Source organism: Mixophyes fleayi, chromosome 8 (genome assembly GCF_038048845.1).
Source record: "Mixophyes fleayi isolate aMixFle1 chromosome 8, aMixFle1.hap1, whole genome shotgun sequence".
In the NCBI taxonomy this organism is placed as follows: Eukaryota; Metazoa; Chordata; class Amphibia; order Anura; family Limnodynastidae; genus Mixophyes; species Mixophyes fleayi.
The window spans coordinates 9,335,847-9,355,462 of NC_134409.1; the positions used below are offsets into that span (position 1 = coordinate 9,335,847).

At 42.0% G+C, this 19,616-nt stretch overlaps 2 protein-coding genes across 5 annotated transcripts in view; one reads left to right on the top strand and one right to left on the bottom strand.

The window, feature by feature from the left end:
• The window catches only part of JAK1 (Janus kinase 1), a 342,069-nt gene that overhangs the window by 103,615 nt on the left and 218,838 nt on the right, over positions 1 to 19,616 (bottom strand). The window lies entirely within an intron of this gene.
• UBE2U (ubiquitin conjugating enzyme E2 U) overlaps positions 1 to 19,616 on the top strand; it is a 43,940-nt gene that overhangs the window by 18,836 nt on the left and 5,488 nt on the right. Inside the window, exons 5-8 of the mRNA XM_075181819.1 lie at positions 5,742 to 5,839; positions 5,939 to 6,065; positions 12,286 to 12,352; positions 19,207 to 19,289. Coding sequence (XP_075037920.1) covers positions 5,742 to 5,839; positions 5,939 to 6,065; positions 12,286 to 12,352; positions 19,207 to 19,289 — 375 coding nt within the window. The remainder of the gene's footprint in view (positions 1 to 5,741; positions 5,840 to 5,938; positions 6,066 to 12,285; positions 12,353 to 19,206; positions 19,290 to 19,616) is intronic.

Below are 19,616 nucleotides of genomic sequence, written 5' to 3' on the forward strand. Positions count from 1 at the left end.
GACCTCCTACATACTATTATCATGTGATCATTCACAACAGACCTCCTACATACTATTATCATGTGATATTCACAACAGACCTCCTACATACTATTATCATGTGATATTCACAACAGACCTCCTACATACTATTATCATGTGTTCATTCACAACAGACCTCCTACATACTATTATCATGTGATATTCACAACAGACCTCCTACACACTATTATCATGTGTTCATTCACAACAGACCTCCTACATACTATTATCATGTGATATTCACAACAGACCTCCTACATACTATTATCATGTGATATTCACAACAGACCTCCTACATAATATTATCATGTGATCATTCACAACAGACCTCTTACATACTATTATCATGTGATATTCACAACAGACCTCCTACATACTATTATCATGTGATATTCACAACAGACCTCCTACATACTATTATCATGTGATCATTCACAACAGACCTCCTACATACTATTATCATGTGATCATTCACAACAGACCTCCAACATACTATTATCATGTGATATTCACAACAGACCTCCTACATACTATTATCATGTGATATTCACAACAGACCTCCTACATACTATTATCATGTGATATTCACAACAGACCTCCTACATACTATTATCATGTGATATTCACAACAGACCTCCTACACACTATTATCATGTGTTCATTCACAACAGACCTCCTACATACTATTATCATGTGATCATTCACAACAGACCTCCTACATACTATTATCATGTGATATTCACAACAGACCTCCTACATACTATTATCATGTGATCATTCACAACAGACCTCCTACATACTATTATCATGTGATCATTCACAACAGACCTCCTACATACTATTATCATGTGATATTCACAACAGACCTCCTACATACTATTATCATGTGATCATTCACAACAGACCTCCTACATACTATTATCATGTGATATTCACAACAGACCTCCTACACACTATTATCATGTGATATTCACAACAGACCTCCTACATACTATTATCATGTGATCATTCACAACAGACCTCCTACATACTATTATCATGTGATATTCACAACAGACCTCCTACATAATATTATCATGTGATATTCACAACAGACCTCCTACATACTATTATCATGTGATATTCCCAACAGACCTCCTACATACTATTATCATGTGATCATTCACAACAGACCTCCTACATACTATTATCATGTGATCATTCACAACAGACCTCCTACACACTATTATCATGTGATATTCACGGTCCTACAGTTCGATAATTGCAGAAAGTTCTTTATAAATATGGAGATAAGGCTCCTGCTTGTACTCATTAACATTTGTCACTCATGCAGACATTTATAAAGCTGAGACTCCTATGTTTAGCCTCAAACTCATAGAGAACTTCCCACCCCCCTGGCTGGGTATTGGGGATACCGGCACTTGCAGTTTCACAATCAAAGATTTACACATTGTCGAGCCCTGTTCTAACATTCAGGCTAACAAATCTTCCAGCATTCAGTAATGATGTAGTGATGGATTAACAATATATATATATATATATATATATATATATATATATATATATATATATATAATATTTATTGTCAGACATTTCCATAACAGATCCCAGAAGCCTCCTTTCTAGATTTGCTTCCCTGGTTCAAACAAATGAGACAGTCTCTCTGCTAATGACTGCATTACGAAGATCCCAATCGTTCTCAGCACAAGGGTGTTGAGAGATTGCCTGAATAAGGACTGACAGGACCTACAGGGAAAAATACAGCAGTCACTCAATTATCCGTCTCTGGTGTATTGTACACCAATGTCCATCTCCATACAGTCATCCAATGCTTTCCTATGATATCTGAGAACATCACGTATAAAAGTATTTGGCCCTTAAGTATATATGTCAAATATAGGACTTCCCATATAAAACTTGTATAACGCTGTGTTATGGGAGGTATACTGGGCATCCAGATATATATATATATATATATATATATATATATATATATATATATATGTTTTAATATCTTTATATTTAATATGACTATCTATTAAGTATTGTACTGAGGCCCTTTTCTGAGCTAAGGATTGACACATGATTATATAAACTTCATAGAAGTACAATAAAGCCTGCAAGATAAACAAAATGCTTTCTTAGTGGTTTGAAATCTGGAGTCTTGGAGCTGATTTCAAACTAAGTCTAGAGATTTATAGAACGTTTTCATATATCTCTTATGAAAAACATCAGATGCCGGCTGAGCAGAACGTGCCAAGCAGAAGAATCTGTTATTAATCTGCATATTTCGATGGCAAGATGGGCTAGATAGACATTGGCGTGCCATATGATTACAATACAGATACCCGATACCCTACAACCATGAATACTGCAGGAGCAATATTGGTCTACCTCCCAGTAGCGGATGTGGTCCCTGCATTGTCACTGGTGGTTTGCACCTAAAACCTGAGGGACAGAGTCTAATGGGCACCTCAGTGTTCACCAGGGGCCACTACAATAGAGCTTAGGACGGATACTTCTCTGTAAGGGAAGTCACACAATGGAACTCTGTGCCAATGGAAGTGGTGATGGCCAATTCTTTAATTTTTTTTAAAAGAAATCGCATCTTTAGGGTGATTGATCCATGAAATTTTTAGAATGTGTCCACACTATATCCCTGTCTATTATATCAACTCAGTAAACAGACCGTCCAAGTTATAAGATTCATTTTTATACACCCTCTCTGTCCTGACTTCATGACTAAGGTTGCACTCTCATGAACATTGGTTCATCCCACAAAAAGGCTACTTCTACTGTGTCTCAGTGATGTCACTGGTTCCTAGTGAAGGGATAAGCTGCATTCTCAGTGATGTCACTGGTTCCTAGTGAAGGGATAGGCTGCATTCTCTGTGATGACACTGGCTCCTAGTGATGTGATAGGCTGCATTCAAAATGATGTCACTGGTTCCTAGTGAATGCATAGGCTGCATTCTCAGTGATGTCACTGGCTCCTAGTGAAGGGATAGGCTGCATTCTCAGTGATGTCACTGGTTCCTAGTGATGTGATAGGCTGCATTCAAAATGATGTCACTGGTTCCTAGTGAATAGATAGGCTGCATTCTCAGTGATGTCACTGGTTCCTAGTGAATGGATAGGCTGCATTCTCAGTGATGTCACTGGTTCCTAGTGAATGGATAGGCTGCATTCTCAGTGATGTCACTGGTTCTTAGTGACTGGATAGGCTGCATTCTCAGTGATGTCACTGGTTCCTAGTGAAGGGATAGGCTGCATTCTCTGTGATGACACTGGCTCCTAGTGATGTGATAGGCTGCATTCAAAATGATGTCACTGGTTCCTAGTGAAGGGATAGGCTGCATTCTCTGTGATGACACTGGCTCCTAGTGATGTGATAGGCTGCATTCAAAATGATGTCACTGGTTCCTAGTGAATGGATAGGCTGCATTCTCAGTGATGTCACTGGCTCCTAGTGAATGGATAGGCTGCATTCTCAGTGATGTCACTGGTTCCTAGTGAAGGGATAGGCTGCATTCTCAGTGATGTCACTGGTTCCTAGTGAAGGGATAGGCTGCATTCTCTGTGATGACACTGGCTCCTAGTGATGTGATAGGCTGCATTCAAAATGATGTCCCTGGTTCCTAGTGAATAGATAGGCTGCATTCTCAGTGATGTCACTGGTTCCTAGTGAATGGATAGGCTGCATTGTCATGAACATTGGTCCAGCCCACAAAGTGACTTGCTCCATTGTATGAAGCCTGTCCTGGGTCACATACCTCCTAACTTTCACCCTGTATCCTGCCATGAATAGTGAGTCATCTCCAGTTACTCACAACATGTATCCGACTCTTGTTTAAATTAAAGACAAGTAAACACGTGTGCTGTGATCATGGGTTTATCTAACCACCGGCTTGTTTCATTTATGGCAAGGAACCAAATGACTTAAACAAATGGTAATTTCTATAATCAGAGAATGAGAAACTTCCAGTCTGTATTATGTCACTTGTAGTAAAAAAAACTTGCTGAGCGGAAATTACATTTTCGGTTATGGTAAATTGGGTACAGCAGGATAATAACACTGGACAATAAGACTTGTTTTATGATAGGATAAATTATAAACTCTTTTTATTTCTCCCTCTCTGTAACGTTGAACCTGCGTTTTCCTCCTATAGTCCTATTACCAGATCCGCTTAGGGCAGCCAGTAAAGTGTTATTAGACTTGTCATAATTCCAAACTGTGACCTTAGCACATTCCAGAACACCATTAGCTCAACCCTCAGAAGGGAATTCACATCTGTCATACTTGATACTTGTTTGGACGGCGTAGCCTAATTTGTCAAAGACAAATATACATTCTCTAATATTATTTACATCCGCCATGAGGGACGCTGAGTAATATTTGACAATTCCTGTTGAGCACTAAAACAGAGGTTCATGTTGAACACCCTTCCCTGACAGAGCGAGATACAGAAAATGAAAAATACTGAGACGGAAAAGCTGCCAGATTAGAAAGCTACTGAGCGCAACTCCCCAGGAAGGCTCTCCGGGCAGCCTTAAAGTGCCCCCGTCGTCTACACCTAGAGGAGGCAGCCATTTTGAGAACGCATCCTAGGCATTCACTAAGAACTCGGGGCAGGATGATTAAAAATAAAAGCATTATAATAATCTCAGAATTTTTAATAAAGAACAATAAAATAAAATAATTACACTTATCGTTGACTAAAATATATAAAATACACTTATTTTGTTCCATTCACATGCAAGTAAACGCATTGGGGAAGCCTCCAGTGACCTCAAATCCTAGCAACACATACAAGCGTAAGGATCTGTGTGACACATATGCAAAGGCATCTTGCACAGATCCAATTACATAGGCATCATGGGGAACGATCTGGAAGGTAAAAAGACACTTCAGGGTAGATTTATCAAACTTTCTAAAAAATTAAAAGTTTAGGAGTTGTTCATAGCAACCAATGAGATTCTAGCTATAATATGTATAGAATGTGTTAGGTAAATGAGAGGTAGAATCTGACTGGTTGCTATGGGCAACAACTCCACTTTTCCTTTTTCAAAGGTTTGAAAAATCTCCCCCTTCTTATTTCTAGGTTGGAAGTCAGCTGATGACCTCACATTCATGCATCATTGGCCGACCTGACTGAAATAGATTTTAATTGTTCAGAAGGCATTACCGAACCGAATAATATGTCCAAAATCACAAATAATACTTCACTAAATATGTCCAGCATAGAATAAGATGATATTTTTCTGCCACCTTCTGGGGCTGTCGGGAATCCAGGGTTTGTGTGAGTGTGATTCGGGGCTCTGCTGGTGGCAGGTATAACTGACATGTTCTCATTTATCATTTAAGCGTTTTGTTTATATGTCAGCACCAGTTAAGACATTATCCAGTAGTTGAGAGGGAAACTATAGTGGTTTGTGAGGAAGGGAGTGGGAATAAATCATTTTAACCTTTAAAAAAGCTACTAAAGACAGAACACTGCATTCTACCTATAAATATACTGTATATATATATATATATATATATATATATATATATATATATACATACACATATTCTTCTCCTACTGCTGTCATTGCAAAACTGTCATTGGCTGCACAGTGGCTCAGGGACTTGTAGTTTCACAACACCTGGAGTGTCACAGGTTAGTCAACACTGGTCTATCGTCTCACTGTTATTAAAATGACTGAAATTTCTCTTACAGTTGATCAAACATCTGGGAAACCTTGCATTGATTTTCTGGATAGTCCAGCAGACTGGAACCCGCGGTACACAATGAGTTATATATTACTAGTGATCCAGGTAGGACACGACAGTCACTTTTAATGCCACAGCTTTTCCCTATACGTTGGGATAATTTTTTGATAAAACTTTTTGTTCCTTTTGCATCTTGTCACTTAGTCCATGCTTTCCAATCCGGTGACGGAAAACACAGTGAACCTGGACGCAGCGGACATGTTGATAAATAAACCAGCTTTGTACAGACAGGTGATTGTGGACTGTGTTAAGAACAGCAGGCAGATTGAGGGTAAGTCTTGCTGTTTTATTCTTGTATAGACAGAGCTCCATTTCTATTTAATTAGCACTTGTCGCCTTTACACGGCAGCCATTTTGTGTAATGAACCAATATTTATAAAAATGCAGCCCATCAATTCACTATGAACCTGTGACATCATTGAGACACAAAATGTATTCGTGAGAGTACAATTTATTACGAAATGCCTCAGTGATGTCATGGGCTCCTTGGGCTACAGTCTTATAAATACTGGTTCAGCACACAAAATGGCTGCCCGCACAGTATATAGGTACACTTTAAGTGATGTTACCAGATCCCAGAGAATTGATATGCTGCATTTTTAAAAATACTATTACCGTCCTCAAAATGGCTGCCTCCGTTGTGTTCATAAGGTTGATAAGTGTTTTGTAAACCTTTAAGGGGATCTGTTGTGTGGCTTTCAATGAAATATGTTTGGCCATTATTAAATGGATCATTTTCTAATTAGTCTTCATAAAAACAAAAATTAAACATAAAATTATTGAAATATATTGAAATATTGATCATCAAAAGATCAATTTTTACGCACTCCTTCGCCAGCTCCTGTCCTCATATACGAAGTTAGCTTTGCCAGTGTAGGCTTCTACTGCAGGTCTGTGTTTAAGCCAGAGGCATCACTTTCCCTGGCACATTGCTCAGCAAGACTGGTTATGGGTCAAAGCTTTTGATAAATCCCTAGAGACCTCTCATAGTTTTCTAATGATGTGGAGGATTATATACACATGAAGAATGCGCACTAAGGGGGGCAGGGGGGGGGGGTGTTTTAGAAAATAGCCAGGATATTGCGAATGTTTACCAAATTTCAAAAAGAGACCAATTAGAAAAATTATCTATTTAAAAAAACTAGTTTTAAAGTTTCACGAATGTTCTTCTAAAATAACCACATAGGTAAATAGGGTCTAATTTAGGGATGGACAGTCTTACCTAAAAGGGAACTGCAGCTAAAACATACTTGCCAACCTTTGGCAAGCTAATTCCGGGAGATCCCAGGCAGGGGGCGTGGTTGGAGGGCGGGAGGGGCGGGCGTGGTAATTTGCATCATTTTGGCTCCGTCCCCCGCGACAAAATGAGGTTTTTTTGGTGGGGCCAAAATGACACGATTCACCGCAAATCGCGTCATTTTGAGGAGCATGTTGCCATATGCGGGATATTTGCCTGCTCTCCCGGGAGCCCAGGAGTCGGGAGTCTCCCGGACATTCTGGGAGAGTTGGCAAGTATGAGCTAAAACATTTTTTCCTCTTTAACTCCGCCCTTCCTCCCCCCGACTAGGAGATCCACAGTGCGCCCCAGTCCGCTCACCCACTGAATCTCATACTCTCTAGGGTACCACCTGCCTGGCATTACATAGATGGCCATAAAACAAAAACACACTTGTCAGCGCTCATCTTTATTTTTGCAAATCACTATCAGAAAGCCAGATTTCCACCCGTCAGTAAGAAATAAGAAGACGTAAGTAAAATAACACTACAACAATAATACTCACACAAGTGTCACCCCAATTATTTTGAGATTAGGTACAGTTACGAATCCTATTTTACAATACCTGAGCTCTTTTCTTAAAGTTGCTTCCTAAGATCCCTATGTTTTTTGCTACAGCATAAAACTGACAATATAAAACAAAATACAGTCATGTTTTTTAAAAAATCGCCACTGGAAAATAATTTCAAGGGATGGAAACACTGGACTATAAAACATGATTGGAGTTAGAAGCCTTCCATATTGAAGCATTAAATAAGCACTTTCCTCATGTGCCTGCTCTTTGGCACTATTGCAGGGAGTACAGCAAAGAACCGCACACGGTTTAACCTCTTATATCATACAAGTGCCACAACGCTTTCCCTGTCTACGTGATCCTCAGGAGAGGTCAGCAGCCCATCCCGGCTTTTTGGCAGCTCTGCCGGCTGAGCTCACAGTCAGACCTCTTCTGGCACCGACAGATTTGCAAATGGATTTTGCACAAAGTCCACCAAGAGTGCAAGTAATTCTGCTTTCCTCCCCAAGATTACAGTTAAGTGTAGAACTTTCCTCTAAAAATATATGATCTGGCAAGGTCTCTCCTGGCTGATTGTTTTACTTTCAAGTTCTGTTCCCAAAAAGATATATAAAATAGAGTTTTCTGTTTGTCTTATCGTGTAACTTGCTGAAAGGAGCTCCAGGTGCTCCACCGCCTGCAAACCAGATTGCGTTAACCCTTAATCGCACAAACGCACTGCGATACCCTTTCAGGATTTGTGGTTGCAGTTCAGTTCTGAGGTCAGCAATACTTTATTTTTTTTAAAGTAACCATTCTCAAATAATACAAATTTTAAAGACTCTACTGAAACGTGGTCAAGCTTTGATTATGGAGAGACGTCAACTTGCTTCATGATGCAGAAATTTATGATTCAACTTTTGCTTTTTTTTAGCAGTCGCTACATCCAAAGAGCATCTCTGAAAAAAGGATTTGGTAATAATCACAAATGTTTAGGAATATTCTATACCTTGCCAGAACTAATGAATGTGTAAAAGACCCATAACACATGGAGGGTTAGATACATTGTCTATCACCACGTATGCAACAGTATTTGAATATGTTGTAATTACAGAACCGTCTGGTAGAGGGCGCTCTATCATCATCATTTATTTATATAGCGCCACTGATTCCGCAGTGCTGTACAGAGAGCTCACTCACATCAGTACCTGCCCCATTGGAGCTTACAGTCTAAATTCCTTAACATACACAGACAGAGAGAGAGAGACTAGGGTCAATATTAATTGCAGCCAATTAACCTACTAGTATGTTTTTGGAGTGTGGGAGGAAACCAGAGCACCCGGAGGAAACCCACGCAAACACAGGGAGAACATACAAACTCCACACAGATAAGGCCATGGTCGGGAATTGAACTCATGACCCCAGTGCTGTGAGGCAGAAGTGTTAACCACTTAGCCACCGTGCTGCCCAGAGATGCTCATACCGCTGAGTCGACAATCTAAAGTGTCAGCAAATCTGATACCACCACCCCTCCCTCCCTCTTTTACAAACATTTCAATTAGGTGTAAAATGTGCACTAAACCAGAGCAACCAATCGGAAATTTCCTTTCATTGTCTAACTTGCACTGCACAAATAAAGCTCATTTCTGATTGGTTGCTGTGGTTCTGTGCATATTTTTTACCTAAATGCAATATTAGTAAATAAACCCTAATGTAACAACCCTGGATTCTTGTTAGGGAGGGAAATGTATTTGCAACATTGACCCTATGGATTTATTATGTCCAACGCTTTTAAAAGTAATATATCGGTAATGTACACTGATTGACATTAGTTGTAGGGTCTCTGGAGGTCATTTATAAAGTGCAAAACCAGTGACTGCAAAATCAGCTTTGGGTCCAGCATGCCCTTCGGTTTGCACCTAGTTTTTCCTGCCACTGGGTTTACGGCACAAGATGGCGACATTTCCAGAGATGCGGAAATTTGAGCAGCCAAAGGGAAGGCGTTAGGAGGGCCTTGTAAAACGCTGAGTGGGTGCATGCAGGGGCGCACACAGGATTGTCAGGGGGGTCCCCCCCTGACCCCCTCAAAAAACAAAACAAAAACACGAGTGACAGCGCATGCGCAGCAGCTCCGTATCGGCAGGGCTGTCCAATACAGCACCGCCGCGGACGCTTCTTTGACAGCGCCGCAGCTGCTGTATAGGATAGTGCCGCTATGGTGGCCACTTAGTTAGCGCAGGGGGGGGGGTTTCTTGAGACTCAGAAACCCCCCCTGTGTGCGCCACTGGCATGGGCGTACGGAGGTTGGTGGAGTGTTTCAGAAACAACATTTTCTGAGAAAGATTACCGATAAAGGGATGGAGAGGGTGATTTTTTGGGGGATGTTTCTTGCACCAGTACAGATCAGCGGTCTTCTGTTCATGTTTACTGGAGCACAGTTTGCTCCTCAGGAGACAAGAAAGTTTCTAGGAGCCGACCAAGCAATGGAATAAAACTCTTCACAATCTGAAAAGTGACAGATGTAAGAAAAAGTGTCCTCATGTCCCCTCGTTCTCGTGATTCATTTACACCATCGCTGTTGTCGTCTCTGTTCCTCCTCTGCTGATCTCTCCAGCCTGCTTCATGGCAGTCGCTGTGGCCACAACTTGTCCTGCTCCGTGCACTGCAGCGAGCATGACCCCAAAGTAAAATACCGGGCACACAGCGACTCCGAGCTGGCGGGTGACCACAGAACCAAAAGCCTTCTCCAGAAGCTGAAGAGGAAGGAGGTTCAGTTAATATAAATGATCAGATTGTTTGATGCTTCCACATTGCGGTAACTTTCCTGGAATAGGTGGTTCGAGTAGACATGTCCTTCTATGGTGATAAACTACAGCTCTATGAGCGACCAAGAGGCCGAAAGGTTAAGAGCATAGTTCCAACATTTTGCAATAGTTACCAGGGACAATAGACTGCTCAGTGAGTGCTTCCAGGCTTGTGACACCCGATGATGTCCTCACAGACCTCGGGGCACTATAATTCCCATCAACCTGTTTACTGAGTTTGGTAACAAACTAATTAGCATTATAAATATTGCTAATAAATAAATATGAACTTATGAATCTCAGAGAATAACGATAGTTGCATCAAACATACATAAAGAGAGGGACGTTATTGGGACGTTGGTCATTATTTAAAAAACAGGGACATCTCCAGAGACAAAACTGTTTCTCCCACCAAACACATCACATAAGAAATTCCCTTTAAACAGACCTTTAGCCGGTAAATCATGCTGGGACTTGTTGGTCCATCGCAGTTGGCGACCTGCAGGATCCTAACTGTATCTATGTGATAACAGCCTCATTATCTCCTAGTTTATCAGCAGCTGTTACACTGTTATTACTGCAGACTACACCGCTGTTACACTGCTATTACTGCAGAATACACTGATGTTACACTGCTATTACTGCAGACTACACCGCTGTTACACTGCTATTACTGCAGAATACACTGATGTTACACTGCTATTACTGCAGACTACACTGATGTTACACTGCTATTACTGCAGACTACACCGCTGTTACACTGCTATTACTGCAGAATACACTGCTGTTACACTGCTATTACTGCAGACTACACCGCTGTTACACTGCTATTACTGCAGAATACACTGATGTTACACTGCTATTACTGCAGACTACACCACTGTTACACTGCTATTACTGCAGACTACACCGCTGTTACACTGCTATTACTGCAGACTACACCGCTGTTACACTGCTATTACTGCAGAATACACTGATGTTACACTGCTATTACTGCAGACTACACCGCTGTTACACTGCTATTACTGCAGAATACACCGCTGTTACACTGCTATTACTGCAGAATACACCGCTGTTACACTGCTATTACTGCAGAATACACCGCTGTTACACTACTATTACTGCAGAATACGCCGCTGTTACACTGCTATTACTGCAGGCTACACCGCTGTTACACTGCTATTACTGCAGAATACACTGATGTTACACTGCTATTACTGCAGAATACACTGATGTTACACTGCTATTACTGCAGACTACATCGCTGTTACACTGCTATTACTGCAGAATACATCGCTGTTACACTGCTATTACTGCAGTATACACACCTGTTACACTGCTATTACTGCAGAATACACCGCTGTTACACTGCTATTACTGCAGAATACACCGCTGTTACATTGCTATAACTGCAGACTACACTGCTGTTACTGCAGAATACACCGCTGTTACACTGCTATTACTGCAGACTACACTGCTGTTACACTGCTATTACTGCAGAATACACTGCAGACTACACTGCTATTACGGCAGAATACACTGCAGACTACACTGCTATTACTACACCGTTGTTACACTGCTATTACTGCATAATACACTGCTGTTACACTGCTATTACTGCAGAATACACTGCTGTTACACTGCTATTACTGCAGAATACACTGCTGTTACACTGCTATTACTGCAGAATACACTGCTGTTACACTGCTATTACTGCAGAATACACTGCTGTTACACTGCTATTACTGCAGAATACACTGCAGACTACACTGCTGTTACGGCAGAATACACTGCGGACTACACTGCTATTACTACACTGCTATTACTGCAGAATACACTGCTGTTACACTGTATTAATGTAGACTGTCAGAAATAGAGTATCCTGGAATGTCCCTTAACTTGTAATCTACATTTGCAGCTGGCTCAGTACAAGACGACACCAGGATAAGAAAGACACCGATCTCCGACCCGACACCTGCACCAAGGTCTGTAATACTTGTTGATTAATGAACAATTTGTGTTCTAGAAGAGATCTGTATAATTCACGCTGGACGGTATGAAGCCATCATATTACATTATAGGAAGGTCATGCTTTCCTTGCCAGACTTCCAGATCGTAGAGTACATTACAAGCTGTCTACCAGCACGAAATACGCTCCATAAAACACTTTTGGTTCCTTTCTTGGTATAGTGATGTTTTTAAGCTTCTAGTAAGCTGCAGTTTTCTGTCTTTCTTGTACTAGTATAGTGTAAAATTAGAATGATAGGGTCATATATGACTAACAGGGGATGTGTGTGTTGCTTCCATATATGTTCAGCTGCAAACTTCCCAACTATCCTGATTTAGGTGGGCATCACGGTGGCGTAGTGGTTAGCACTTCTGCCTTACAGCACTGGGGTCATGAGATCAATTCCCAATCATGGCCTTATCTGTGTGGAGTTTGTATGTTCTCCCCGTGTTTGCGTGGGTCTCCTCCGGGTGCTCCGGTTTCCTCCCACACTCCAAAAACATACTGGTTGGTAAATTGGCTGCTATCAAAAAAAATAAAAAATAAATAACTTTAGTCTCTGTGTGTGTGTGTGTATGTATGTTAGGGAATTTAGACTGTAAGCTCCAATGGGGTAGGGACTGATGTGAGTGTGTTCTCTGTTCTCTGTACAGCGCTGCGGAATTAGTGGCGCTATATAAATAAATGATGATGATAGGTGGGACAGTCTCGATTTCAGGGGACTGTCCCATCAGTCAGCACCCTTGTCCCAACTGCCCGGTAGAATGTTCCCACCCGCTATGGCACACACATGACATGACCATGCTCCCAACGTAGAGTGTCCAGACTCCTGTAAGTGGACACAGTGGCAATTTGCATCAGGACAATGTTTGGAGATAAGCACAATGTGCATATTATTCAGCTGCACATACCGCTAATCAGGGCCGTGACAAGGGCGACCGCCCAGGGCGCAACGCTGAAGGGGGGCGCAATTTAGGAATATTTTAGGTTAATTTGGTTAAAATTGAGGGCTAGGGGGGCGCAATTTGTCTTTCTCGCCCAGGGCGCTAGAATTCTAAGTTACGGCTCTGCCGCTAATGAACAAGTGCTTGGTACATCTGATGCGTGTGAGCAATGACATTCTGAATGTGGGACTCAAAGCCACGTGCCTTGAATTAATAAATCACCGCTAAGCATGAAATACTCTCAGGAACATTTTCCACAACAAAAGAAAATAATTCAAATACAAGACAACAAAATATTGTTTCTTTGCGGATTGTGCGCAGTATCTGGGGCGTCGCTCTGTCCGTCCCGCAGGCTGGCCATCATTATGCAAAACATTTGCGCGTGATCCAGAAATCCAACATTGTGATCTGACGGAGGCTCTCCAGGCCTCTTGTGCTCCCCTCCCGGGTCGTGAATTGTTGTAATGAATCTTGTAAACATGGGAATCAGCTTTTTTCCAGGAAATCCTCAATCTAAATTCCTCCATTGAAATCGTCCTGACAGAGCGTCGGTGTCTCCTGATCCAGAAGCTATTGCCTGTTTCCCAGCGCGCACACACATTTCCATAGGGTAAATAAACAAACAGAAAATGTGTCTGCAATGTCTACCATACATGTGATGACAGACTCCTTTCTATTATCTTTCCGACCAATACTGCCCCCAAGTGACCGTTTCCAGGTAGTACAAACCTATAACTGTTCCTCTGTCCTCAGCATAGATCAGTATTAGAGATGTTCACTGACCCCCGGTATTTTGGGGGTTTTTGGTTTTGGATCTGGACTAACTTTGTGTTTTGGTTTTGGCAAAACTGCCCTCATGTGTTTTGGTTTTGGATCCCTATTTTTTTTCTAAAATCACATAATTTGGCTCTTTTTTGTTCCTACATTCTTATTAACCTCAATAACATTTATTTACAATCATTTCCAGTAAATTTTTGTCAAGTGACAAGAACACTGCTACCCCTCCTGTTTCTGTGTGAGCAATGGCACTGAGCAATGTCACTGGAGACTGGAGAGTGACAAGAACACTGCTACCCCTGTTTCTGTGTGAGCAATGGCACTGAGCAATGGCACTGGAGACTGGAGAGTGACAAGAACACTGCTACCTCTGTTTCTGTGTGAGCAATGGCACTGAGCAATGTCACTGGAGACTGGAGAGTGACAAGAACACTGCTACCCCTGTTTCTGTGTGAGCAATGGCACTGAGCAATGTCACTGGAGACTGGAGAGTGACAAGAACACTGCTACCCCTGTTTCTGTGTGAGCAATGGCACTGAGCAATGTCACTGGAGATTGGAGAGTGACAAGAACACTGCTACCCCGGTTTCTGTGTGAGCAATGGCACTGAGCAATGTCACTGGAGACTGGAGAGTGACAAGAACACTGCTACCCCTGTTTCTGTGTGAGCAATGGCACTGAGCAATGTCACTGGAGACTGGAGAGTGACAAGAACACTGCTACCCCTGTTTCTGTGTGAGCAATGGCACTGAGCAATGTCACTGGAGACTGGAGAGTGACAAGAACACTGCTACCCCTGTTTCTGTGTGAGCAATGGTGCTGGATCTCCTGGGGAGGGAGTTACTTATGGAATCCAAAACCTGCGAGATCCGACAATGTAACAATGACCTTTTGCCTCGATTCTGATCCCAGGACGCGCAAAAGTACAGAGCCGGCTCACGAGCCTACTCCGATCCCCTAAGTTCGGGTGGGCTCAGTTTTCAGAAAACTGACCCCGAGCATCTCTAATCAGTATTATTAAATACTAAAAGTTGGGAGAGAGGATGTAACAGACGATCTCTGCTCTCCCTTGATGTATAAAGTTACAGCTTTGTCTATTCTCCAGCCAGTCAGGTCGCACCCAAGTTCAATCCATCACAGACCAAATTAATTTCCTAACAGCTCTAATGGGTATTTATGCTGCAGAATATGTCCATATAGTGCTGATATTAGCTGCGCTGCTATTTCTCACGGTCACTCAGCGGCACCACATCTATCAAGTGGAAAACAACTAAGTAACAGCAGATGAATTAATCGCTTTCTACTGTTCTTTATGTCAGTGGTCTATTGGCTTGAAAACACGTCCTCTGGATGGGGTGATCCCCGTCTTGGAAAGTTCAAGGCGTGCGCGGGATAATCCGCGCAGGGCAGAGTACAGTTTTCGGGTCACAAGTTATGTCTGAGAAGGAGAAGATATTTGAAGTCGTGCAATTAAGAATGAATAACTTAAGGTGTAAAGTTCCAAATACAATAGAGAACAGCTTGAAGACATCAAGTGGCGCTTCCCAGCTTCCTTATGTTGAATATCGCTTGTAACAAATGGTTTCCTGGCGTCATCTTTGGTCATGGGAAATTTGAAGCAGTCAACAGAAAGACAGTGAGGGTCACTGGCGAAAATGAACAAGTGCTGATGACAGAACAAAGGGAAACAAGTTTTGCGATCTGGCAGCAGGTCATCTGTGAGGGGAGCAAATATACCCCCCCTGCTATGGTCAGTGTGCATCAGACACGGTGGTTGGAGCAGGGATCAGAGAGTATTTCCGCTCCCTATCCAGTCCCTACTTCTCACATGCTATCGGTCACCATACTACAGTCATTTCAGAAATCAACACAAGAGACTTGTGTTCCGAGCGCTGGGCTAGATGGGCAAAGATAGGGCCTGGGAGGTGATCTTACATCTGCCGCCCTTTGGTTTATGCCACTTGAGGCGAGAAATCTTTCTGCAATCATGAGTACAAATGTAAAACAGGAAGTCGTTTTTCATGTTATATATGTGCTGACACCCCTGGGGAAAGAATAATTCCCCAGAATAATTCCAGTAGCCCAGGTCCTAGGTCTAAGGTTGTCCTACGACTGTTAAGAATATCGGTTCCATAGTGTTCATCTCTGGTTATATTAACCCCCACAGGTCATCATTTTGTAAATTGTGGTAGGTTTCTAATGACTTTTCCATTTGTCTTCTAAAATACTGCTCATTGGGTCCTCATTAATGTGTTGAGCTAAGAGGAAGTCATCATAGAGGACATGCAAAAATCTGAATATCTGTCCGTTCTGTGTCCTTTTTCAACCTTACTATGTAACTGTGTCCAAAGAAGCTCTGCAACCATCTGCCAAACCGGGAACTCCACCCTAAATATACACTCTCCACTCTAACCACGCAGAATGAAGGGTCAATGTAGCAGAATCGGTTGTGTTACTGTGGCTAATATGCATTCAGCAAGGAAACTCCGGTCTGCCAAACTCCTGACACTAGAAGGAGCAGTCTCATGATATGTACGTACTGTAAAAATCTGCTGTCTACCTCGCAAAGTACACCATGGACAGCACGGCACTTGGGTTATCTGTACTAGGGGATAACAGGGATCAAGTACGAACAGACGCCAGGAGCTTATAGACTTGATTGTTTAATTGAATAGAAATTGTTCAATACAGATTACTAGAGTAGTGACAGCCAATCACTAGCAGAAAAGACTTTTTCACCGATAATAATCACTTATATTTTGGGACCCCCAAAGTGGAACCTTAACTGAGAGTTTGAGACTGATCAACGCCCTCAAAAGGTCGCTCTTCAATAGATAAAAAAATAACAGTCAATCTATCTAATGAGACAGCTATCAAGTAGGGACTGTGTGTATGTTAGGGAATTTAGACTGTAAGCTCCAATTGGGCAGGGACTGATGTGAGTTCTCTGTACAGCGCTGCGGAATTAGTGGCGCTATATAAATAACTGATGATGATGATGATGATGCTGTTATGGTCCAACTAGCCTCAGCCAGCTGTATTAAATATGAAAACAAAAATACATATTACATTAGACAACCCCTCTCTAAGTGTGGAAGGACCTAGTGTCCCGCTCACAGACAAACAACAGATGCCCAGTTTACAAACAAATAGCAGTTTTCTCTCCCTATGGAGGATTCCAGCCTCTTTCACCAGGTGATGAGAGAGACTGATGCAGCACACTGACAGCCTTTTACACTATATCTTGCAGATGCAACTACTAATTAACCTACTGTCTGACTGGCAGGTCAGAAGACCAGAACTGGGCCTAATAAATGGAGGCCCTCCCTCTCTCTCCATTCACTCCAGGGAACCCTTGATACGGCTCTTACTTGAGCCCAAAGCTTCTGGAAAGCTGTCTTTCCAATACCAACAATTTGTAATTGTGTTCAAAACACATAGGTCAGAAACCTGGGGACTCCCATACCGTCCAGCAATGATTTTGCCAATTATAGATATATATACATTTTTATTAGTCATATCATTTGCACCAGCAACAGGGCAGGTGTAAGCACCGACTGATAGTGGTGACTGACACAATGCTAGAACATGTCTTTGAAAGTAAGAGAAACTATAATAATGTATTTTATATGTATTTCATGTAAAAAAAAAAATAATTAAAAAAAAAATACATATTTCCATTAATGATTATTGTATTAAGAGTTAAGTAAACTTATTTTATATATTTTTTCTTTTTTGCGCGTGTTCTGGTAGGACTGTATATTGCACATGTACAGTAATGATAGCCCGAACTTATATCCTTATATATACTTATACCCAGATTCAAATGGAAACGTATCTTGAGATCCGCTTATATCTGAATACAGGTGTAGGTGCTTACAAGTTACGTGCAGGTTTTTTAAACGCAAGTTGCATTTGAAGATGAATCAGATCCTGTGTGTTATTTGTTTGTAACATTATCCCCAATTTACAGAGCTGTGTAAAATGTTGACGGTGGGTTTGAGTAAAGGACCCGTCACAATCTCTTATACAATGTTTTATTGGGGGAGAGGGGATGCGACGTAAAATATCTTAAAAGTGGACATTCCCGCTTACACTGTGGCTCATTTGTATCATGACATAAGTAACATTGTAGCAGCTCACCGGATTACTCTGTGCCACAAACAGAGGACGGGACCGGGGTGACGCTAGGCCTTGGTACCAGGCCCCCCAAACCTTGATCTTATAGGGGAACAGTAGACAGCTAGTTATTTTACAGCTTTTATGGAACTACAAGTCCCAGCATGCCCTTATAGCAAGATGCTGGGCCTGTGAGACTCATAGGTGGCTTATCTGCATTACAGAGTGTGGAAAAGTGAAAACAACTGTAGGCACTGCAGAGACTTCCAGAGGATCATTTATCATCAAAGCAGAGGGCCTATACTTTGTATATACATTCCTTCCTTCCTCTGCCATTTATTCTCTCTTAACTATTCCGTCCTGTTCTCTTTCTTCTTAAAGGGACACTACCTGAATGCAGCGTCATGTCACGGAGCTTCTGCAAATATTCACAAATATATATACGCCAGCGTTCAGGAACTTGTTAGAACTAAAGTTATTCAACACTTCTACTCGCTCTCCCGCAGCACCCAATTATCATCTCTGGCTCCTAAAAATCTAAATCATTGTTGCCAACATTGGCAATTTGTGTCCCGGGAGGTCTAGGAGGTAGGTGGGGGCGGGGCTCGAAGAATCACGTAGTTAGCCCCGCCCCCAAAGCCGTCATCACCTTTTCGGGCTATAAAAATAGGGGGTGGGGCCACAATGACGCGTACACGGCACCACTAAGCCCCGCCGCCTACATTTAATTTGCGGAGCTGGCCGGGAATCGGGTGAATTGCCTGCTCTCCCGGGAGTCCAGGAGACCGACTCGGATTTCGGAGTCTCCCGGACATTCCGGGAGAGTTGGCAAGTATGGTTTGCATTCTCATAAATATTAGCCCAGCCCACAAAATGTCTGCTTCCACTGCGTAGGGAACAGATGACCTTTAAAGGACGCCATGCTATATTCAGTATTATGTTATAAAGGAGCGATGACGCAACCCTTCTGACACGTAACTTGTTTCTACAGGAAGATAAAGCCTGTCTCCTTTGAAGATTATCACAGAAACTGGAGGGAAATCGCCACATCGCAATCTGCAGAAGACTCCAAACGTAAGATCACTGTAATATGTCGCAGGAGGCTGCAATCTCCATATAAAGTAACAGCTATTGCTCCGCCCATTTCTAGCCACACCCACCCACATAGTAATACTATGGAGTGGGCGGAGTTACTGCAGCATGGTCCATTGTATCAAAAGTAATAAAAAAAATAAAAGAAATATAAAGTTAAAAATAATCATAATTAAAAATATATATAATTTGTGCAAACAGATACGTTGTACCCATGTTCATAGCACCCGACTGTCCCCATTTTGGCAGAACATCCCAATTTGTGGGCTGCAAAAGGCATACCTCCCAGCATTTAGGACCTCGATAGTG